This window comes from Coloeus monedula (assembly GCF_965178545.1).
Source record: "Coloeus monedula genome assembly, chromosome: 6".
Classification (NCBI taxonomy): Eukaryota; Metazoa; Chordata; class Aves; order Passeriformes; family Corvidae; genus Coloeus; species Coloeus monedula.
In genome coordinates, this window is record NC_138786.1 from 43,986,797 (window position 1) to 44,011,006 (window position 24,210).

General features: G+C 38.6%; 1 protein-coding gene across 7 annotated transcripts in view; it reads left to right on the forward strand.

The window, feature by feature from the left end:
* The window catches only part of NRXN3 (neurexin 3), a gene marked incomplete at both ends in the record, with an annotated part of 923,636 nt that overhangs the window by 808,439 nt on the left and 90,987 nt on the right, over positions 1-24,210 (forward strand). For 4 of the 7 annotated variants that reach the window (XM_082282836.1, XM_082282835.1, XM_082282837.1 and 1 more), the window contains one exon: positions 9,340-9,647. In XM_082282836.1, the coding sequence (XP_082138962.1) occupies positions 9,340-9,647 (308 nt within the window). Of the gene's footprint in view, positions 1-2,922; positions 3,013-9,339; positions 9,648-24,210 lie in introns of all 7 variants that reach the window. The other 3 variants (XM_082282834.1, XM_082282839.1, XM_082282840.1) reach the window with 1 other exon arrangement.

Genomic DNA, 24,210 nt, shown 5'->3' on the forward strand with positions numbered 1-24,210 from the left:
AATGCACTCATCTAACCAGTAGTCCTAGCTCAGGATGTACTCTATAAAGTGTGGAATAACCCCCATTTCTCCCCAGACTGTGTCTATCTCTATCACATGCAAAATAGATGTAGTAGCAGCCTCTCTGTAAGTGTTCAAGTCTGGGTTGACAGAGAAATCTAGGCCTTTAAGTGCCCTTGCAATGCCTCTTTAGTATTTTTCAGGACCTAGTATGCCTTTCTTTCATGGAAAAAATTAGGCACACTGCAACAGAAGCAAAAAATCCTAAAGGAGATGCAGAATTTTTCTGATTGCATTTATAAGATTTAGCTATTTTGGTGGGCATGGATTAGTGTGTGAGAAAAGGTCTAAGCTGAATGTCTTGCTAACTTATCTTAAAAAAGATAATGTTTTTGTAGTGAGCTTGACTTAATTTTGTTTCTGTTCTCCCCAAACCAATGGGTCTGCTTCCCTGTACGGTGAGTGTAAGCTTGCCATAGGCTTAAATGAATGGCAGAACTTGCAGGAAAGGAAGCTATCATTTAGGCTAAGAAATTGGCAAAACAGCTGATCTGCATGACCTCAGCTTACATTAGTCTTCAGCTTGTTATTAATGAATGGATCAAATATCATTGTTTTGTTAACATTACTGTCTCTTTAGCTTTAGGTAGGGTTTTTTCTTTGTTTTTGTTGTTTATATTAACTCAGCTCCTCTTTATAAATTTTTTCTTGGCTCCCACATTGAACATGGTTCAAATTTCCTGTTTAGGAATATGTACACATAGAAATGTAGAAGTGACTTTTTGGTGGTGCTGATATGAATTATGAGAGCTGGGAATGTACTTAAAGGTAACTTAATGTCTGCTAGTTACTCCAAGTCACCACCATGCATTTTTAAATATGACTTGACAAATGACTGAGAGTGTTTCCAATTTTATCTTTTCCTTCTAGTTTATCTGAGTAACCAATTGTATATGGCAGGCATCTGAGGTGCAACAGAGAAACTGGAGCAATAATGTGTGTCAGCTGGTGCTTAATTAGATATTTCTATGATGGGGAATAGCAGTTTCCCACTATTAATATGTTATATGGAAGGTAAAAAGTAGATGACTTTTCAGGAAGATAATTGGGCCAAGAAAAGCTTGTTCTTAAATGACTTTGCTTCTTTTTTACCTGTTGCCCCAAATAAGCAGCAAGGCTCCTAAATGTTCATCATTTTAGTTGGGGATACTACCCCAAATGCAAATTGCTGCTTTCCTTACAGCTGAGCTTACAGAGATCTAGACAATGATTTTTACAAATACTCCTTAAGATTAGGTCATGTGAATCCTTGTGGTACTATAGCTGGTGTGTTGCTATAGTGCCTCTTACCTGGTGCAGAAAGTCAGCAGTACCAAGATGCTGCTGGAAAGCACATCTGTGGTCAGCAGGTACCTCAATACAGACTGGCAGCATTTCTGAGCAACAGCTATGCAGTAAGGATGATCAAACACATGAGATCCACCAGTCATATTCCCTGCAGTATAAGAGTGCCTGCTCTTGACTGGCTGGACTTTTATTACTTAGTTTTTAGTTATTCTGTTTTTCATTGGTGTCTCTTTACATTGAAAAAAGATTACAGCATCTGTTTCAAAAAGTCCATTAAATATGAAGCCCCATTAGGATATTTATATGTGGGACTTTAAAGGCAGTACTGCAAATCTTGCAGAGCAGTTGCTGACTTGGACCACCATTTATTCAAAACATGTACTGGAGCACAACTGATCTACTGAACTTCTGCTTATGGTAGTATTACTTCAGTAAGTTGTGGGCTTACTCCTTTTTCTACAATATTATAATGTTGCATGTAAAAATGCACTCGTTTTATGACGGTGTGACTGAGGAGTTTTTGTAAAAATAATGCTTGAAGCAAAAATTAGAATTAATCAGAAAGTGACTGTAACTGAAGAAAATGAAAAAGCAGAATGATGGCACTTGCTCACTGTCATTCCTAACACCATCAAACTGAGCTGCTTCTTTCTACTAGAGGTTCTATCTGAGCTGTACAATTTTCCAATAGCTAGGGAATTTGGTCAGAGGCTTTGTGTGAATCCTGTTCCTCTCTGTGCTGTGCAAGTTATAAGAGCTTTCCACCAGAGCACACTTTAATGGATGATTCTGTTATCCATCAACATGGAACAATGGAACTGCAATTGCCAGAATTTACATTTTGGCTAATTATTTCTGCTTCTATTTAAATTAGTTTCTAAGCTTTTGTTTTATTCTGGCAACAGGCCCAAGTCTTTGGTAACTGAACATAAGTCTTTATGTATCCTTATGTAACATTTCTTCCTCTTTTCAAATTTTACTTCCCTTTTTTCCTATTTATCTTTCCGTTCTTAGGTGTTTTGTTTTTTTTAAAACAAATTCTATTACATCCTTTCAGCACCGATTTCTTATATTTTTTTTCCTTTCCTTTCTTTTCTATTTACTGGGTTTCTAGTCCTAACACGTGTCTTTTACCAGTGCAAAAAGGTTTATCAAATTACTACTAACTCTGTGTTTACATGACTGACATATTGTGCCATGTCCTTATGCAATCAGATCTAGAGTCTGATCGAAATGTTTTAACTCATGACACTGAGTTCATGCAAGGTCTCACATCACAGACAAATTGCACATGCCTTCTAACCAATTTGGATAAACAGATACTCTGAGGAGAATCTGAGATATCTTTTTTGTAGGATTTAATTTCTTTGACCTTCCAGAACTTCAGGCAATTGGATGAATAGCTATTCTCCACTTTACTAAAGATAAATCTCTCTCTTTTCAAATATATATATGTACACACATGCACACTTATTTATCTATAGCTAAATAAGGTCATAAAAAAAAAATCTAGGATGTTTTAACTATTTCATTGACTTTTCAGATTGTTTTTAAGCTGTTTTTTAAACTTTAAAGGCAACACTGATAGTGAACGGTTCCAAATGGTAAAACAGAAAATCCCCTTCAAATATAACCGGCCTGTAGAGGAGTGGCTGCAGGAAAAAGGTAACAGTCATTAAAACTTTCATTTTAAACCCATTTGATTCTAAACTCTCATTTTTAAAGCCTGCAAATAAATGTTTCTTAAATGATAATCGCCTGCTGCATAAATGACTGTTTTAATTTTCATTATAATTTGTGTCAGCTTCCACCTGCCATATGTTGATAAATCATGCTATAATACATTGCTATTAAAATGCAGTTAAAGGGACGAAATTCTAAGCTTGCTATAATAGTAATGACAAACAAACAAGCAAAAATTCAGGACATGATTTCTAAAAAAAAACCAAGTGAAGAAGAGTGAAGAGCAACAACATGTATTATGGCAATTTAACCACTGCATGATTTTCTTATTTTAATTTGGGCTTGAGCTACATTTATATCTTTATTGTTGAAGTTTTCTTAAAAGATTTTCAAATCTACTTGTAAAACCACTTCCTTTAAGTTGGGTTTTTTTTTTTGGTTTTTTTTTTTTCCTCATGAGTCTGATTAGCCACTATGGCTATGGATTTCCCAATTGTATTAACATAATTAAATGATTTTAAAAAATGTTGTAAAGAAAACATTTTTTAACATTTTCATTTAAATTACAGTGAGGGAGACAGAGAAAGATGATTGTTCTGTTGCTTTTATGCTATGTCTGGAATACAGTTTGAACAGTCACATGATATTTGTCTAAGATACAGATCAAATTTCTAATCTCAGGCAGTGCTACTTAATTTTGTGGGTTTGCCTGGAGTAATTGGCCTCAGTTCAACAAAAAAACTTGTTAACATGAGTAAGTCCAGATGGCTTGAGTGAAAGTTCTGCATACAGTCCATGACCCATTGAAATGGGACTTGTATCCGAACAGTAATTTTTATTTTTAAGGAATTAGTAGAGGGGAATAAAATCTTGGATGTAAGAACCCATTTTAAAGCCTGGTGAGGGTAACAGAATAACTTGCCGATTCCAGTAGGGCTTGAACTAGACTCTTGGTAATACAGTGGAGTTTAAGTCAGGAAGATCTTCTCCCTCTACTACTAAATGTGGTATTAAAAAAAAAAAAAAAAAAAGGCACTGTAACTAACTCCTGGCCTTGGAGTCTAAACAAAGCAGAACACAATCTTCTCTTGTTTCCATTTATGAAAGTACTGCTAATAAAAGGGGGTGACCTTTGAACTCAGATCTTGCATTTTCTGTGCTGATTTAGACCATGGTTGTTAACGCATTTTCCAAGACGGAAAGCCAATCTTTTGTAGGACTGGAAAAATATAATTTATGTTCTGTTTCAAATTTCTAACCTCAGCTGAATTAACAAATTGATTTATCCAGTATGAACTAAGTTAACGTCAGGAAGGATGTGGCTAAATCCAGTCAAAATATTTTTATATGAGGGGCCTGATCCTGCAAAGTGGTGTGCAAACTCAGTTCCTGTTGACTTCAATGAGAGCTGGCAGTGTTGCTCACTTTTCAGGTTTGGTCTACAAAGGTGTAGTGTTTAAAACTAAAGCTAAAGTATTAATGAAAGTAAGGCAAAAATATTTGTTTACTCAAAACAGAGGGGTTTTTTTTACCACCAGTCTGTCATAAACAGTTAATTCAGCAAAATTGTAAATAAATTTTAACATAACAATAAACAGAAAATGCTTATTGAGTCTCAGTGGGTTGCCCTATTAATTTACAAGACCAAACTAAAATAGATAAATAAAGTTTAACACTAAAAAGAGAATAATTTTGGTAAGTCTGAATTGCTAAAGTCCCTTTAACACTAAAGACAATGATTGCCTCAATTTTGTTAAAACAGATGCATGTCTAATTCCTTGATGCAATTCATGTGCTTGAGAAACCCGTCTTTGTTTTCTTTGGCTTGGTTGTGGGTTTGTTGCTTTTTGGTCTGGGTTGTTTTTTTTTTTTTTTCCTTTTTGGTTTTCCACAAAATCTTTTACTTTATATCCCAGCTTCTAAAAGTTTGAGCTTAAAAGCATGCCAAGACACTTTCATTTGTAATCCATCCTGAAGTTTTGAACTGAAGTCTACCTTTTGTGGATATTGGTGCTTTGTTAAAAGACAATCACACATGCACTAGAGTCTAAAAGACACTATATTTGAGTCTTCAGGCACTCTCAAAGCACTGGATGTTGTTAGGTTAGAAGAGTAGAGCTATGTTTTCACTAAAGTGAAAAGAAATTCAGTCTTTCCACTATGTGTCAGGGAATGACAATGTGCAGTATAACACCTGAGACGATATAACTTGGTTCCTTCATTCCAAAGTAGACAGACATTTTCAGCAACTTAAGTATCACTCAAATTAAAAAAATATAAGAGTGAGTAATTTCTGTAGCTTTTCACCAGCCTGCTCATCCATCTAGTCATCCATTTAACAATTAATGTAACACGGAAACCTTCTGTCAGAAGGCTTTATAAAGATGATGAGAGAAAGGGTAGCTTCCTATCAAAATGGAACAAAACAAACTGATGGCTGGGGGAATAGATTCATCAAAGAGACAGCATATAAATAGCTGTCTTGCCCATGTGAGTTCTTGGCTTGGGTGAGGTAAGATGAAACACTTTTTGATTGACATTTTTGAACACTATAGATTTGGTCTTCCTTTGTTATTCCTATGTTACTCATAACAATGAAATAGTTCATTCTTGGAAAGCAAATATGACACATTATCTTTCTGAAGGGGCATCACTATTGGCTTTGAAGGGCTTTAAATTTTATAAATTAGTTTAAAATAATTTTAAGAGCCCAGGTTTACAGTCTTGAATTGGATGAGTAATAAGCAAAATTTTAAATGCTGTTAACTTCACTGAGATTATGTATGTGAGTATAAAAAGAAGCATTAGTCTTAAATTGTTCAACTTCAGTAGTCATAAATCCAGCAAATTTTCTGAGCAGAATACTTGGTATCTGCTAAGGCACAGATGTTACCTGTTCTGCAATTGGATGAGCTAATAAAGACCCAGAAGCATCACATCCAAAGGATTGATCCCAGAAGTCCTTAATTATTCAAATCTCTCTTACCTGTAAAGTCTCCTTGATGTAAGTGACTGTACTTTTGAAGCAAGAACTATTAGTATGAATTAGGATTTGCAAAGTCAGGCCCAAAATATCTCCTAGTGCTACAGAAAAGTTATACTTCAGATTTCTCTGTGGTATTTTTAATTAGAATTCAGTTTTCTGAATTAAGAAGGCAATGAGAGAGCAAACAAAGAAACAAGAGCCTGAACTATTCAGAATATTTACAAAACACCTCATAATTTTTCTTCAGTATGACATTAAAATAGCAGTAGGAAGGATTCTCTGTGGACAAAAAGGACTGTAATTCTGCAGTCCTTCCACTCCTAGTAGAATTTACTAATGCAAATAGTTCCTCAATAAAATTCAGTGGCCAAATGAATTTTACATAGGGGAAGTAAAGGCTTCAGGTAAATTTCATTTAAAGAATGATCAGAAGAGACACATGGTGGCAGAATTAAGTGTATCTTCTCTCCAAAGTTTTTTGTCATTCCATATTCATTTCCCTAGTGTCTTTATCATGTGCGTGTACACCATCTTCGAGAGAAGAATGAGGAATTGCAGGTAATAGGTGACTGCAACAAGTGATTGTTCTTTTAGAAAACACAGTTTTAGTGTGGTTTCCAGCATTAACCATATGGTGCAGTGCATGAATCCTGGTCTGGAAAACCACTTAACAATGAAGGCCCCAAAACACACTATCAGAGTTCCTTTTTTTGCAGGAATAGGGTCACTTCCTTGGTGTACACTTACTTTCAACATTAGAAGGTGCAGATGAAGGCCCAGAATTGGATACATGATCTCTTTTTTTTTTTAAGCTTAATTTACTAACTCTTCATTCTTGCAAATAAAGCAAGAGATATGACAGATGTGTGAAGCTATGCTATGAGCTTGGGTTAGAATAGTTGACATCCTGAGAAGAGTCACAATCCTCCAGAAAAAGTGAGAGAACCCCTATTCTATCCTTGTTTGGGGAGCTCTCCTACCTGGATCAGCAAAAAATTTTCCTTTCTCATCACCTTCCACCTTTTTCCATTTGGCAGAAGATGAAAAAAGATGCTAAATTAATTCAGGGGAAGAAAGGAATGGAAATACAATTGGAAAACTGAACTGACAGCATCTTCCATCTGTTTTCAGGGATAACATCTCAAGATTAGTGAAATAAGTCCCTTTAATCATAAGTCCCTTCTTTACTCATCTTACCTCTACTCTTTGGCACTCTTATAATGAGTGAGGTGGGAAGGAGGGAACAGTAGCAAGTGACATGACTGAGTTTGTCGGGGAAGGGACAATATGGACAGTACTATACTGCTAGAGGGAGGGAACATATTCAGAGAAGAGAAAGTGGTGTAGTAAAATTCTTACAGCATATCCATTAAAAAATCCAAAGCACAACATGACAGAAAAGAAAAGCAGGCTCTGAGGACATGGTATGGGACAGGAGTTTTGACCTTCTACAGTGTACAGTGCCATTTCCTCCAACTCAGACAGGAGCTGGGATGAGAGGGATGAATATCTTAACCGATATCGTTACTGGACCCTATTTTTGTCATAAGACAAGAGTAAAGGCTCTGTTTACATTCTGAGGATGTGTGGCTTCAGTGCATGTTTATTGATGTTTTAATAGACATATGTTGCCTCTGGCAGGTTTAAAACCTCCTGAGATGCAGAATATTGCATCAGGTGTTTCAACACTTTCCAGGGGAAGGATATCCCCCCCATTTTTATTTCTCATTTCTTCATCAATGCAGTTACTCCACCCTAATCAAGTCCTAATTTTCCATTTACAAATCTGAGGGTGAGGAGCACAAGGGATGTGCAGCCCACCTCCACATGTCTCTGTGTTACACCTCTCCATACACTGTTGCTTAGTTAGCTAGGGTCCTCTTTGGGGCCAGGAACTACTTTCAGATACATTTCTTCTCTTGTCCCCATTCTCTCCCCCATGGTCCATCCTGTCACCATAAGATGATGCTACACCGCATCACCACTTCACTTCGAGACCCGCCACGACGACCACCAAAATTGGTGAGCTCCCCCATGTATTTTGATCTACTCTAACCACTGGCTGTGAAGGAATGAGCAGTAGATCATAGGCTGTACTTTCTTATGTAGTGGCATTCGGCACCTCTCATCAGGCTGGACTAGACAGAAAGTGGCGTGTGAGAACTGGGGAATGGGAATGGGATGGGAACATATATTTCAAACTTCATAAAAATGGGAAAACAAAAGATACTTAAATGATGATGGACTTGAAGCTGCATTGGTAAGTCAGTGCATTCTGAGCAATGTCCAGTCTGGTTGTCTGCTAATTCAGCAGATTTCAGGCGGCATGCCCCTAATCTTTTGAGGAATAATGAAATTATAAACACTGCCTTTGCATTTCATGAAGCAATTTATTTCTTAATATGGTCAACCTAGTGCAGCCTGGGACATAAACAGTATTTATAGAGCAGTCCAGCCTGAATGTTATATAAGTGTCCTGAAAAACTAGGTGAATTGGCAATTGTTACTAGATTTATTTTTAATAATTCTATTTTTTATTACATATGATACTGGACCACTTCTAACACTCAAGATATGACCTTGACTAAACCACATAACCTGCCTACATTTGAATTCCACTCTCTGTAAGAGGGGAGGGAGTAAGGCACTCTGGAGCTTAACCAGAACTCGTATCCTCACTATTTCAAAAGCTTTGCTCTTTCTGAGACATCAGAAATGTTTGCATTTCTTGTTTCTTGGGTTTAGATTTGCAAGCCTAAACAACACAAAGTTTACAGGTGAAAGATCATGACTGATCCTGTCATAACACTCCTACTCAATTCTTATAAGGCTTCATTTTTTTCTGATGTTTTACTGTTTCTGAGCCAGCCCTTGAAACCTTTGCATTATAAAAGTGGCTTTATGAGTTGATCCAGTCCTTTAACCAGTCCAAAAGGAGGTTTATTTATGGGCTGAAGCTTGACAGGTACTGCAATCTGAATTGATAGTAGAAAAATGGCTGCATATTGAAGTCCTATTTGTAGTTTAAAATCCATCCAATCCTAAAAGAATGGGTTCAAATTTCTGAAGTTCCTCCAGAGTTTTGATGTGTGAGTGGATGCTGAAGTTTAAGGTTCAGTTTTAGGTATTCGTACTTTCAGGCTAATCTTCCTTATTAATGACTTTTAGGCACTACATTTCCATACTGTTTCTCTACAGTCATCATAAACACTACCAAGAATGAATCTACTTCTCCTTTGTCCATCACTTTGGGCCAGGGCTCAATGTAGAATGAAAACTGAAGGAAATGTCTGTCAATAATGCTATTCACCCCCCTTCACTAGGACGACAGTTAACGATCTTCAACACCCAGGCGCAAATAGCCATAGGAGGGAAGGACAGAGGGCGTCTCTTCCAAGGCCAGCTCTCCGGTCTCTATTACAATGGCCTGAAAGTGCTGAACATGGCAGCGGAGAACAACCCCAACATTAAAATCAATGGAAGTGTCCGACTCGTTGGGGAAGTCCCTTCCATCTTGGGAACAACACCCACAACATCCGTGCCACCGGAAATGTCAACTACAGTCATGGAAACCACGACCACGATGGCGACCACTACCACCCGAAAAAATCGTTCACCGCCCAGCATCCAGGTGAGTCAATTAGTCTTCTCCATTTCCATCAGTTCTTAACTAGTATTGCTGCTCATTTGTAAGTTCATAGGAGCCATGTTCTCTGATCATGTTCCATGTAACTATTTTAAAAATGTTACCTTCCTGTGTTGGACACAGGACAAACAGCTGGCTAAATTGTTGCGGCACCTGTACCTGAGAATAGGAAGAGATTTTGCTCCTGATCTAGTGCAACCCCACTTGTGTAAGTGAGATTGTCATGATGTGAACAAGAACAAGGCTTTAACTATGTTTCAAAAGTTCCATATGTGGGGAAATGTATTCTGAAGAGAGTTACAAAGCTTAATGGGGGGTGGGTGTATGGTTATTTATTATTATGACAGTATGAACTGCTGCAATAGTGAAGTTCATAATGAGGAGAAAAGCAATGGAGCATTACTTCCAGTTGGAGTCATTTTTCATTTTCCTTTTATAGCCCTCCTGCAGAGAATTTTGAAGGAGCGCTATCAAGATCAGTTTCTTGCAAAATGTAGATGTTCCAACATAGAATAATTCTAATCTATTTGGTAAAAATCATTCCTAAAAAAAAATTAATTTAGGTGTTCTGACTTAATTGTGCCTATGTAGTTATTTCAACCCTTAAAATGCAGTGGAAGTCAGAATATGGAACTGGTTAGAAATAAACACCTTCAATTGGCTCTCCTTGTCTGTGCAAAGAAAAGAATAATGTGAATAACCAATCTGAGCTGTGGATTATTTATTTCAGCAGTATGCTATCATGTAATTGTGTTATCAACTACAATGAAACATTTGTTTTGAAATCATTAGAGAGATGGAGCTACTGGAGAGACTCTAGAAAATGGCCTCTAAAACGAGTAAGGGACTGGAGCATTTCTTGTGTGAGAAAAGGCTGAGAGAGCTGGGACTGTTCTCGCTGGACAAGAGGATGCTCAGGGGGGATCTTAACTGTGTGTACAAATACCTGAAGGAAGAGTGTAAAGATGACAGTGGTGCCCAGTGACAGGACCAAAGATGATGGGCACAAACTGAAACACAGGACTTTCCCGCTAAACATCAGGAAACATTTGTAACGTGAGGGTGACTAAGCATGGGCACAGGTTGCCCCAAAAGGCTGTGGAGTGTCCATGCTGTTAAATATTCAAAAGTCATCTGCACATAGTCCTGGACAGCTGACTCTGCGTGATCCTACTTGAGCAGAGGTTTGGACTAGATGACCTCCAGAGGTCCCTTCCAACCACAGCTATTCTGTGATTCTGTGAGGTGCCTCTGGCTGCAGTGGAATTTACAACTATTAGAGTAATTAATTCCAAGCTGAGGTTTAACAGTGCCCCCTTTGGTACTCTGTAAATCCAGATAGCAACAGGACTGGGATTAATTGAGCTATTAGCCTCAAACACCCAGTAGGTGATTTATAAAGTCTCAGCCAAATGAGGGGAAATTACCCCGGGTTTGGTCACTGTTGGTCATAAACTTTGCAAGAATTACAGTTCCTTCTCCTCAGTGACTAGTTCTAATTTTAGAGAAAATATTTGTACAGTTGCATCTCCAGAACTATAAAGTCTGTTGTTCTTATCCTGCCCTCAATAATTTTTAAAGGCAGCAGAACTGTGTTTAGCTATACCAGTGGAACAGAGAATAGCACTGGACCTTTATGGGCTGGGTCAAGCTGGAAATGATGCTGGCTTGCCTGAAGAGGAGCTCTTTCTGAAAGCTTCCTGCCTGGCCTACGTAGCAGTTCACTCAGCCTACAGAGACCAACTGTGTGCTGAGAGAGCATCAGGAAGATTTAATAAAGTGTCAAAGTGCTTCTAAAAACATGGTTAGAGCAGCGATTTCCTGGATACACATGCACCACAACAAATGGCCTCATCTCAGCTGATATTAAAGCAATAACTCTTTGACACTTCATGCTATCCGCTGAAAGAAAAATAAAGGTCAATATGTACCTCCATTACAACTTTCTGCATTTCAATATTGGGCCATTTTATTGCTGTCACAGCACAGATGGCTTGCCTTTCTTCTTTATTTTTGGTGGAATTTGATTCTGTCTGCTTAAGTTGCAGTATCTGTGTGGTGAAAGTGAGAAGAAATTGTCTTTTTCTGTTTGGGCAGTATCTCCAGCCACTGTTTTTCAGGTGCCTAATGGTTATTTTATCTTGCTTGTGTTCGACATCACCATCGCCAAGCCTGCTTACAATTTTAGATCTAAGTGGTGGAAAAATCTAATAGAACAAGTTTACTCTTTGGGAAACGTAAAATATAGATACCTAAGGCTATGAGCGGTACAAATACAGTTAGTTATTACCTTGTTCCAGCTTTTCTTCTCTTTTCTGCTCAGAAGTAAACAATTTTTCTTCACTTTCAAGGCTGTTTAAAGTTTAGCCTCTTCTCTCCTGATTCTGATCAGCATGATTCATGCATTTTTTGCTCACTTCTTAGATTTGATTATAAGAATCTTTCTGCTTCCATACAAAAGGCAAAGGGTTATTTTTCCAATCGCATTGAAACTCTTTTGTCATCATGATGCATGCCAAAAAGTTGTCAGAGGTTAGGCTGATGATAGTCTAAGGCAACTGTTTATCAAGTCAATTAATATTGTCACATTTTTTTGTTTTATTATCCATGTTTCTGTATCCATGTGTCATATCTTGTTTTATGCTAAGATTGCAGACTCCTTGGGTTCAAAATGTACTTTTTATTCTGCACATGCACATTACTTGGCACAGAAAGGTTCTGGCCAATTGTAGAAATACGAAGCATGATACAAGTAAAAGTAAAGCATCTAATGCAAAATACCAAGAATCATGATAAAGAATTACTGCTCTTACTCTGTTAGGAGTATCTGTGTTACTCGTGTTGCTCATTTTTGTATGTAAGTAACTAAAACTACTCCTTTTTTGAAATGCATAAAAATCTTGTGCAGAATATCAAGTCTGTAATCACAAAGTGTTACAAAATCCAGGGGAATTTCAGAAGGATTTAGATTTACACATCACTTGTTAAGGAACTACAGAAGAGCATCTTAAGTGCAAAGATATCTTGTTTGTAACACACACCAAGGCACTTCCTGCAGTTAGGTAGTCTGAGTACTGACAGAAGTATTTTAGAGCACAGTTAGACTAAAACAGCTGGGAAAATGAAGTGCTTTAAAAATACCAGTGTTTTGGTAAATGGTAATGGTAATGGTAAATGGTAAAAATACCATTCAGACCAATGATATGCTTCAGTTTGTGAAGAGCCCAGACATGGTATATAGTTTTGAACAAACAAGCAAGATAAAGGGAATTGAGAGAAATATTGCTGGAAATACCCAGTGGCATTGAAATTAGCATTTAAAATGTCTATAAATTTATACTAAATTTCTGCAAGGCAGTGAAACTCAAATCAATGGAGGACAGCTAGGATTTGAGTGAGAAACAGTTGAGATACATGGCTGTATGCTATACTGCTGGGAATGTTCCTGTGATTCAGAGAAGGAAATAACAAGAGCTGACCTTTTCTTGCTAACTGAAAATAAGGGAGAAAAAGGAGTTTCCATTTGTGTCTGTTTCAGTGAGTTACAAATGGTGCTTGTGCTCCACTGCCCTGAGTAGAAGCACTGGTTTGACTTTCTCACACATGGTTTTGTCCTGGATTTAAGTACAGTCTGTTCAGAAGTGACATGAGCTGTACTAATTTCTTGCTGCCTCTCAGGGCCCTGACACATCAGACTCTCCTGTGACAATAATATACCCTCTGAGACTTCTGCTTTGCCACGTTACCCACAAAGGCCTTAAAGACAAGCTGCTAGTTTTTGTGTGTGGTACAGGAGGATGCCATCCAAACTGCTTCTGGGTGAGAGTCACTGTGCTAAGCCACACAGCATTCTTGCAAGGCTGTCGTGCTTCTCACAGGGTTAGTTCATTAGTTAGAGGTCCTGGAATCCCACATGTCCCTATTTCCTGATTTAAAGCACAGCTTCAGTTATTAGTGAAGTACTTCAGTGATTTTTTGGTTTGGGAGACCTCTGTGAAAACAGGTCAAAGTGACACTCATTCTTATCTTCTGCTTCCATGTCAGCTACTTGTGTGGTCAGAATTCTTTTATGAGTTGCTGCTCAAAGCTTTTGAGGAGACTCTCCATATGCTTTATGTGGCACATTCTGTCTTTGTTCACAGCTGGGTCACTCAGTTTTCAAATGATTTGTGCAGAGTTAATTACTAAGTAAAGCTAGTGTATAAATCATTCACTGTGATACATGTCTTCCATTCAAAACACACCCAGTTCAGCAAATTCAAGAGGAGAACCACTCCAGGCAATCTTCTGGAGGCCCTAGGGCAGGTCCCTAATATGGCTGAGGACCCAAGATCAGAACAGTTTTCTGTGAGAAAGAGATCAGAACCCTTCTGGGATGACAGATGGACCTCTGGGTATGCTCTCCATGAAGAACCAGAGACTCTGTGCTCTGTTACATATCCAGGGCATGCCTCAACTTCTTGAGATGGGGAAAGTGACACTTGCCAAAGTGCTCAGACTATAGCTTGTAGGTGGCAAGAATAAATTACTTGTGGATGTTTTCAGCTGTGATCTTAGAGCCATAGAATGACAGTTCATGATTTATTATATGCAGACTGTTCTCTGTAGAGACTGGAAGAGGGGATCTGCCTATATCTATATGGAGAGTCCAGTCCATTGACATGGCTTAGAATAAGGTTTTCAACCTTTATTTTTAACCATTAGGCTTTTCAGCCTTCTAACTGTGTGTTCTGAGGGTCCAATAATCTTGATTAATGTCTTTCCATAACGTGCAGCTCCAGGCTAAATCCTTCCTTACAGTGTATATCACAAAGGAAAATAGCACAGAAGATTTGTCAGTCTAATTAGACTTTCACTGTCAGAAAGACAAATAAAATTGTCTCACCCTTGGTCTTGCCTAGGTACTTTCTTTTACACTCATAGATAATAATTTGGTAGGGAAAGAAATTGGCCTTTAATTTGGTTTTTGCTTCTTATAAGTCACTGGTGACATTTTCATCCCAAGACTGCAAAGCTCTAATGAAAAAAGAGCTTTTGATGAGTCTCTACTTTAAAGACTGACTTCATTGGCTCATTGGCACAGCTGAGAATTACAGAGGCTAGCTCTTATCCCTTCTTATCTGCTTCTTCCTCCATTATTTTTTCTTAAAGAGACCACAGCTCCAAACTTTACCATGTTTCAGAGTGGAATCCCTTCTCCTATACTACACTCCTGCATTGCTGCATTCCCAAAATGGCATTCATTTGTTCACAGTCACATCTCTTCTGTGATGATTAAATGGTAACGTGCTTTGAGCAGAGAAAGAAAGCAGAGTTTGGAAGCAAGAATCCAAATGTTGAAAATTTTCATGCAGACAATTGTTCATGTAGGTTACATTTACTAATTCAGTAGTACCAAATGACCTCTAAATACTTTACAAATATGTAGAAAATAGATTTAGAAAATATGTAGAAATAGATTTAGTGCACACTGAAATACAGAATCTTTGGTGTGTAATGTAAGTAGCTAAAATGTATATGGTATGGTAATGTTCTGTATGGGAAAGGCACAAAAATATTCTCCAGGTGAGTATTAGATGTGCAAGTGGTGTGGTGTGTTTAAATTATATTTATTGATGTAGTGTTCAAGATACTCAGATTACCTGTAACATTCATGTAATCTAAAACAGAATCTTATGTTTTCATGGTTTCATCCACTTTCTGCAGAAGACACAAAGTGTAGTTGTGCTGCATTTCTCAAAGTGCCGTAGGGAACCAGTTTTCCAGAAGGGCCATAGGTGAGCCACAAGTACAGTACCCATTCAAAAGAAGAATGTGATTTTGTTGTAATATTATTTTTCCAGCCTCTGCTCCCTAGTGCTGACAAGTACTGATGATGAAAATAAACTCAGCCTTGTATTTCTGCTAAGCACAATTACAGTAATAAAGAACATTGTGCTTGTAAAACAGTTCATGCATATGCTGGTGTTTGCTGTCATTTGTTGACATTACCAGCAGTGATATTGGACATTTAACTTAGTAGCCATTGTTGGCTCCAAATGGAGATGTCTGTCTCATGACTCCAGGGGAGGGATTTGATTGAATGTGTGTGGCAAACTTGAGAGCCAAGAGTTGGCAGATAGCATGATTTCTCAAAATACAGCTTACACTCATTCTTTGGATAACCTGTTTTTATATAGTAGCATTAGCAAGTAGTCACTTCAGCCACTCCTCTGTGTCTTCTGTTAGGATCCACACTGCCTTTTTATTTCTTCAGTCTCATAGTTTACAGAAGGTCCGAGTTGACTGATTCATTTCTACAAGGGTTGAGATTACATTGCCTTTAACTTACAGATCTGAGCGATCATTTGGGTCTTGCAGCAAAATCTCAACTGGTGTTTTGTGGTTTTGACACATGTACCTGGTTCTGTTCTCCTGTCAGTTTTGGAAAAGAAGATTGGGCCCAGCATAAAAAGAGCAAGGGGATGGATAAAAAGGGACTGGTGTAGGACTTTTCTAGAATTTCAGAATCTCTTTAGATTTTTCTCTTATGTGTTGTTTTGTCTTGACCAAGAACTATTGAAATTGTTACTTGCTTTTAGGTGAACAAGCAGATTTCTTGAATAAAAGAATAGGAAGCTGTAATAACAGCTGTAGTAAGTTGATTCCTGCCTTCTTCAGGCAGGCACACATTTCTTAGAAAGTAACATTAATAACATCAGTATGCACTTTTTTTCAGAGCACAGTATCCCTTTGTGCATTTAGGCATGTCATTTGCCCTGCCAAAAAGGATTCTTGAAAGTCACGTGAAAGATTATTTTCAAAATCTGATTAATACAGTACTCAGGAACTAAAGCTATTCTAGTTGACCATACATTTGATCCCAAGCCAAATGAAAGAATAGGACAAGTGTGTTCTAGAATGGTTATGCAGTGACAAGACATGATGAAGGGATCCAATATTACAAAAGCAGCTACTTAGAAATAAATGGAGTAGAATCAATGGTTATGGCTCAAATATAGTTGGAGGATTGGCTCATGTTTTGTTATAGCGTATCTGTTCCTCTTGCTATTTATATACTTCAGGGAAATGCCAAAATTCTTCCTGAGCATATAGCTCCATTTTATTTGTTTGGTTTTAGGGGTTTTTTTTAATGGGAATGGCTGAGAGGTGGGAACGTACCTCTTACCTTTCCTAGATCATTCATTTCAATGAATGCACAGAAATTGGAAACACATCCATGCTGTTGTGACAGACCTGCTTTCTGAAACCATCTAATTAATGCCTTGGATTTTCTGCAGAATGATGGTGTTGTTAGCGAACAGAAACAGAAGGATTTCTGCTAGTTTCTTTTTCATCTGTGGGATGAGTTGTCACTGATTTGCAAGATATGTCTGTCACAGTACAGCTCGTAAAAGTAGTGATTAGCAAGATAGGCTGTACAACCACCAATTCTTTATCTCCTCCCTTAGATGGCATATGAGTAGGTGGGATGTTGTTCATTTTGATTGCAAAATTACTTTTATTATATTCTGAAAGATAAGAATTTGTTTCCACAAAATTTCCAAGGAAAAATAAAGCCAAAGGGGTGAGAAACTGAATTTGAGTTCTCCTGGTATTGCACAGTATATAAATGCTTCCCTTTTTTCTTACAGTGTATTTTTGGAGGAAAAGTTGTTTTTTGGTATTTGGTGTTTGGTATTTTCATTTGGTATTTGTATTTACATGCAAAATATATTGGCTTTTCACCCTTAAAATTACTAATAAAGGGATCCTCTTTCCTAATAATCACTTTCAGAGTTTTCGACCGGTGCTGTGTTGGCCGTTTTATTGTGTCTCAGAATAGGTGTGCTAAGGAAATAGATTTGTGGGTAAGGACAATTCCAAGGAATACCAGTAGTTTTTTAGGGGGCAAGAACAAGAGAGTAGGAAATGTGGAAAATGCTCTAACAGCTAAATGTATCAAAGTGGGTAGAGAAAGGATGAATGCTGAGGGGCAGATGGCAGCTAAGATCCAAAGCATGAGATACATCTCTTTCACTGAGATATGGGAAAGAACCAGCATGATTTAGAGACAGAGAGTGACCTGGCCAGAGCTGGTAGGCTGGTGGTTCTAGGAACTCTATTTTGGAGAGGCAAAGGTTTTAGGAAAAGACTATATGGCTTAGAACCACTCTTCTACTTCTAACCTTTGCTTGGTTCCACATTCCACGTTCCCTAAGGATAAAGTGTTTTATTTTTGCCAAGCTGGCTGGGACTCAGTTCAGTAGAAATGCTGGCAGTGAGATCTGAGGACCCATGGATTCTTCCATGCAGTTCAAAGTCAGACAGAGCTGGGATCTTTTACATGTACTAAGACCATTTAAAATGCACCTCTTCCTCTCACTTGCAACAGTTCTTTCCCCATAACTGTTTCAAAGCAAGAAAACTCTGTGAAAAGGGTCAAGTCAGGTAAGGACAAAAAACTACTATACGTTTTGTTCTTCTAACATCCAAGCAATAGCCTCGGTGTCCAAGCCATACAGAGATTTGCAGAAATAACTTGAATTTAACTTGGTCATAATACCTCTTTTTTCCTGAAAGATGACCTCCAATGAAAGTATAAGGACATGAATGATTTTAATCTGTGGTAACAATGGAGAACCAGTCCTGACTGACTCCAACAGCATAAATATATAAAATGACAGATTATCCTGCGGCCTCCCTCCCTCCTGCTTGAACACACACATACATACTCAGTAGCACTCAGCAAAATTCAAATTGGACTTTATTTTTTATCTGTTGTCCCAGTGATTAATGCTGCCCTTGCTGGGAGACTAATCAAATGAGGGGAAATAGGGAGAAAGAAATATGTATTTCTTAGACTATTGTTATCAGTGTTATTATTATTCCTTTAATATATTATCCTTTTGTTAGAAGAACGTAATGCAGGAAGAGAGAGGTAAGAGCAAATTTGATGGTGAGAAGATTAATGGGGCAGGCCACAGCAAGTGTAATACAGGCATCTTGCAGAGGGAGGTGAGCTGCCAAGCTGCTTTGGGGTTGCAATACTTTAGCTAGAAAGCTAAAAGGCTGTAGCAGGCTGGATACAAGTCCTGAGCCAGGAGCTGCTGTTTTCTAATCCTTACTCTATTCACTTAGCATCTGTCAAGAAACCTACTCCCTAAATTATTCTTTTCTTTCCCATGTAGTAAAATAAGGGTCCTTGGTTCCATCTCACGACCAAGTTCACAGACACTGTTCTGATAGTATGGGTAATACCTTGTAAATTCCATCCGGTGGTGTATTCCCTTTCCCTCCTCCCTGGTTCTTGGCCTAGGTCTTTCATAGTGGTATTAAGACCCTGAAGTTCCAGTTTGATTCTAAAGATGTGTACAGCAGAGAGCAGAAAATTTTTTCTGTGCTGTGGTAAAAACAGAATAGATGCTTTGAATGAATATGACTTAGATTTAAGTAGGAGGCCTGTCTTATGAGTGAGTAGGATTGGATTCCAATTGTCTTGCTTCCTCAGGATCTTAAGAAAAAAGAGTTAAAGATGTGGTAATCAAGAGGTCAGACTTTATTTTGTTTTCCCTTTGAGCAGAAGAGTATAGAAAGGAATACCTGTAATAAAGGACTAGACTTGTTTGGGATCTTATCAGTGCATATAAAATATCTTAAGGATGGCTGTCAAGAGGATGGGGCCAGACTCTTTTTAGTGGTGCCAGTGATAGAGGAAGGGGTAATAGGCACAAACTGAAACACAGGGAGTTCTATCTGAATAGGAGGAACTTCTTTACTGTGCAGGTGGCAGAGGCTGGAATAGGCTTCCCAGAGAGGTTGTGAGGTCTCTTTTTTTAGAGATACTCAAAAAAAGTCCGATTATGATCCTTTGCACCTCCTCTAGGTAAACCTGCTTTAGAAGGGGGGTTGGATGAGAAGACCTCCAGAGGTCCTTTCTAACCCCAGTCATTCTGTGATCTGTGATACCTATGCTTTAGAAGCATTTTTTGGTAGGGTCAGTACTCCTGGAGACTCTATTTTATTACTCTTTGCTGTGGATATATTAGCATAATACCCTCAGAGTAGGCTTGCAAATATGTTTAGGGCCCAAATCTTAGGCATCATTGCCTTAGCTCCCAATTGATTACATTTAGGCAGCAGTTAATCCTCTTGTTCTCTGCTAGAGCAATGCCATTTGTATTAAAACTTACATGAGCACTTGGCTCTCTAGTTCCCAGATTTGTAGATTTGTTTCATTGTTATAAACATAGTCTCATTAGAGATATTCATAGAAAAGCAAGCTAAAACTGATTCTGCATTCCTCATACATGCTACTCTTCCACTCATGTTTGTCCCACATATGTTTACGTATACTACTTAAGTTGTATATAGTTGTCTCAACTGCCTAATGCATTGCCATTTACTCTGCCACCCTTCAGACTTGCATAATTAATTGTTCTTAAGCTTGTGAGCAATGGCTGTTCAGGTGACTACTGCTGTGACCTGCTTGTCTTGTCTTGAGATTTAGCAATTAGTGAGAATGAAATTTAGAAATGTAGATATGGTAGGTAGGTCAGAATATGCAGCCTGTTTCTCTGGAGTACCTGAAGGCATCCAGCTTTAACAGCACTAGGGGAGGATCTGTGCAGCAGAACTTATGGGCTTCCTCCAGAGCCAGGAGGGCAGCTGGTCCTGCTCTGTAACAGAGCTGTGTGTGGGTGCTGGGAATCAGCAGGATTTCCAGCTGCTAGACATAAATAAGAATGCCAAGGTGGAAAGGAAAGATAGATGGGAGGAAGAAGGAGGGTCGTATGTCGTGTATATGCCTCAGAAAGAACCACTGCAGTGGGAGCCTCTCATGTAGAGGGCTTCTTCCACCCCCACATCTGACTCATTCTGAGGTATTGTTGCTTGCCTGAAGATGAATAATTCTTTGGTGCTCAGATGGCTGATTACACGTTGTCCTGTTTATGGACTCAAGCACAGCAGAGAAATTTCTGCTTGCTTGGCTGTAACATTTGTTGCCCTGGCAAGAAGCAAGAACCACTTACAATCTGCTGTGAAAAGGCTTAGTGTCTCTCTGGATGCCTCTCAGCTAATGTCCAATGCTTGCAAGTTATTTATTTTGTCCTTTCTTAACTGAAGCCATGGGAATGCATCTGCTCTGGGTGATTCCTGGAGGAAAAGAAGGAAGGAAGTTGGCATGAACTGGACAGGAGGGTGAGAGCCTGGCAATGGATTGTTAAGGACCAGGATCTGAAATGTTCACTTTGGCCTTAGGAAATGCTGTATCAACAGGAGTGAGTTGTTAGCCCTGCAGTCTGTGACTTGCTCTTTTATGATGGTTTGTTACACAGTTCGAGATAAGTCCCTGGTTCAGATTCTGAGTCTGAATTGCCCTCTCCACAGGGCCTGATTTCCTTTGCTGTGGGGCTTGGGAAGATTTTCTGCTGCAACTCTTGGCAGGCACTTGTGCTCTCCTGCTTACTATTGTAGTGGTGGACGTGACACATCAAAGGCAGCCGCAGAAAGAGACAGTTAAATGGCATCAGGGCTTCTACTGTGAGGGGAGAAATAGGGTGAAAAGATGACAATGTCATCACCTTTCCCCAAGAGAGCTGCAGATTGAGCAAGACTGCGGGTGTAAACAACAGTTTAGAACACCGAGGATCGTTCTAGAAGCAGAGGGAGGGAATGGCACAGGCTGGCTGTCCCTCTGCTTCTGTCAGGTTTGGTCACTTGGAACTTACTATTTCTCTTCTATTCAAACCTGATTTAATGGCAGCTGTAGCTGAAGGTCAGGAGGATTTGGGGTTTTAATTTTTTGAAACTTTTTTCCTGTTGTTAGCTGTTCTTCCCTTGCATTTTTGTCCTTCTGAAGCTAAGAGGCAACTTCTGTGGTGGCAATGAAAGGTGACAGTGGTTAGGCAGTGTTGTGCCACATTTATCCCAATAGGATATTACAGAGACAAAAAGGAAAGTGATTACTATTATCCATGGGTAGAGCTAAGCTCCATCTGGTGAGTTATGTTTGCAGTACCTGTCATGTATATTGCCTTGGCATCTGAGAGCTTTGCAGCTCTAGACCCATTCACCTGCAATGGTCCATAAATTCAGACTAAGGATGAAAAGGAGAAATAATTACTATTAATTCAAAACACCTATGTACTTTACCTAGAATTCAGAAATCCACTTGTTAATTAGATCTCTTTGAGACAGAAATTCTCATTTGTTATTAGTATATTTTATTTATATGACTGATACATTTTACTGTAGAGCCACATGGAGTTTAGACTAGGACTAAATCATAACTTCATCATGTTTCAAGTAGGGCACTGTTCAGCAGTCTTGTACAAATTCATTCATGGAAGGCAAAGACTTTAGAAAAAAATCACTCCATACCCCTGCCATTTCTCTTCCCTTTTGATGTCCAGGAAGACCCTTTAAAAGAAGAAAAAAAAGTACTTTCTGAAAGAGAGGAAGTCTGGTTTTTATTTTGCAGAAGTAAAAATTAATTAATAACTTGTTGGGTTTGTTTTTTTTTTTTTCTTGTCATTCATGAATTAATTTTTCACTTTTACTTGCACGAAAGTATGGGGTCTGGAAAATAACATTGTCTGACTTGTTTGAGTTGGGCAGATAAAAACTATGATAAAATCTATAATATGAATCAAGGCCTCAGAATTGTCAAAGATATCAGGGAATAGGAATGTTCTCTGTTACTAGAAAAAAATTTTCTTTATTAGAAATATTCATGTAAGAAAATCTGGTGGCCACTTCTAAAGACTGTAGAATAATAGGAGGGAGGATGTGTTTGTGAACATTGATTTGCCTTCTGAAAATGCAAAGCAATATTTTAACAGAAAATTCACGTCAGTGAAGAGTGTGGTCATAAGCACTTGTTACTGGAAATTGTACATATGTCCTGAAGGAGATATGGAGAAGTGTGAACTGTCCTATAATCTGTTATGGTGTCTGTAGTGGGACTGCATTTTTTTATGATCACTGCTCGCAGTCATTGTTCATTTAACCAGATCACGTTGTTCCAGGTGCCATTTCTGCTCTATTTTTGTGTATCTGGCATGATTTTCTCTTGCACAGAGCAGTAAAATTTGTGCTGTAGCCCACATAGCAGCATCAGGATGCCAGTTTCAACTTGATTGACCTTGTTTGGCATCAAACCGTGTGCAGAAGTTCAGCCATTCCTGATTCTAGACCCAGAATTTGCTTTCCTACTTGTGTGTAATTTGGGAAAACTCATAATTCAGTTGATGCCGTTGACATAGTACCAGGTACAGGGAGTTGTCTTAAGCAATCCCTTCAGCAAATCTTACTGGGTAGGGCTGTGATTCTTTTTTCTGCAGCAAGGGAAACAGGTGAATTTCAAACCTGCTTGCCCAAAGGCTTCTCTCTCTGGGATAGACCTTGTGGCACCTGCTGGAGCACTGTGTATGCATGCTAACAGTAATGAAAACAGCTGTTAACAAAATTTCTTTATGAAGCACCATACAAATTATGTCTAAGGATTGTTTGTTTTCATCACAGATACACAGTTAATTGTAGGTCAGCAGCTAATTATTGTTTAATAATGCATAGCTAAGCCAGCAGTAGTCTGGAATGGCAATGAAGGATGCTTCTGGCATGGCCATGAAGCAAGAAGCAAAAACAAACCAAAGCAGGATATAATTAACCAAGCTGTCATTACATCAGGGCACCCCTAAAACTGATATTTAAGAAAAGGTTTTTGAATAGTCAGATGATCTCTGTATGACCATTACTTACCTCAACAATGGCCCCTTCTGACATGCAAAATTGCATGTACTGATTAATGAGAATCCTCCCCATCTGCATTTCATGGCTGTACTTTGTATATTGTGTTAACATGTGCAAACTCTTCTCATCCACAGAGACAGTAGATGGTTTTGAGTTTTTTCTTCTTATTTTTCTGTCAAGAAACAACAGGTATGTCTGGAAAACAGAGAAGCTCTGTCCAAACTAAGTCTAAATTAACTCAGTTTAGGCAGTGTTAAATGCTCACCATATTAACTTGTCACATTGCTTATTGAAAAGCAGGGAATATTATCTATTATCTCAGATTAATTGGTTCACACATGACCTGACTTTAACATGATTGATAGGATGTTATACTGCAACTGTCTTCAGAGGTAGCTGGGGTTCAAATAAGCACAAATGAACAGACAATGCAAGTGGCCAACTTCAGTGGCAGAATCAGAGACAGAAAGATTCAATGTTTGAGACTTACAGACTTTCCTTACTGTATTTTGCCATTTAGTAGGTCACCATTCACATGTCTCTGATCATTCCTTTAAGCTGCCTCCTGGCAGAGCTGGCAGATCAGGACATACACTTGTGCTTGAGCAGCTGCAGGTCACAGCCTGTGCTGCAGTGCCAGCCCCTTTAGATGAGCAGGTTAGATTGCATGCTGGTTCCTGAAATGGAGCTGGGGAGGAATGGACACACGGGTCTTCTTCATTGCCCTTGCTGCAGGGACAGTAACCTCTGGTGGGGATGTTAATGCCTTCAACCACTGCTGCAACAGTAAAACAGGATGTCAGTCAGAAGCTTT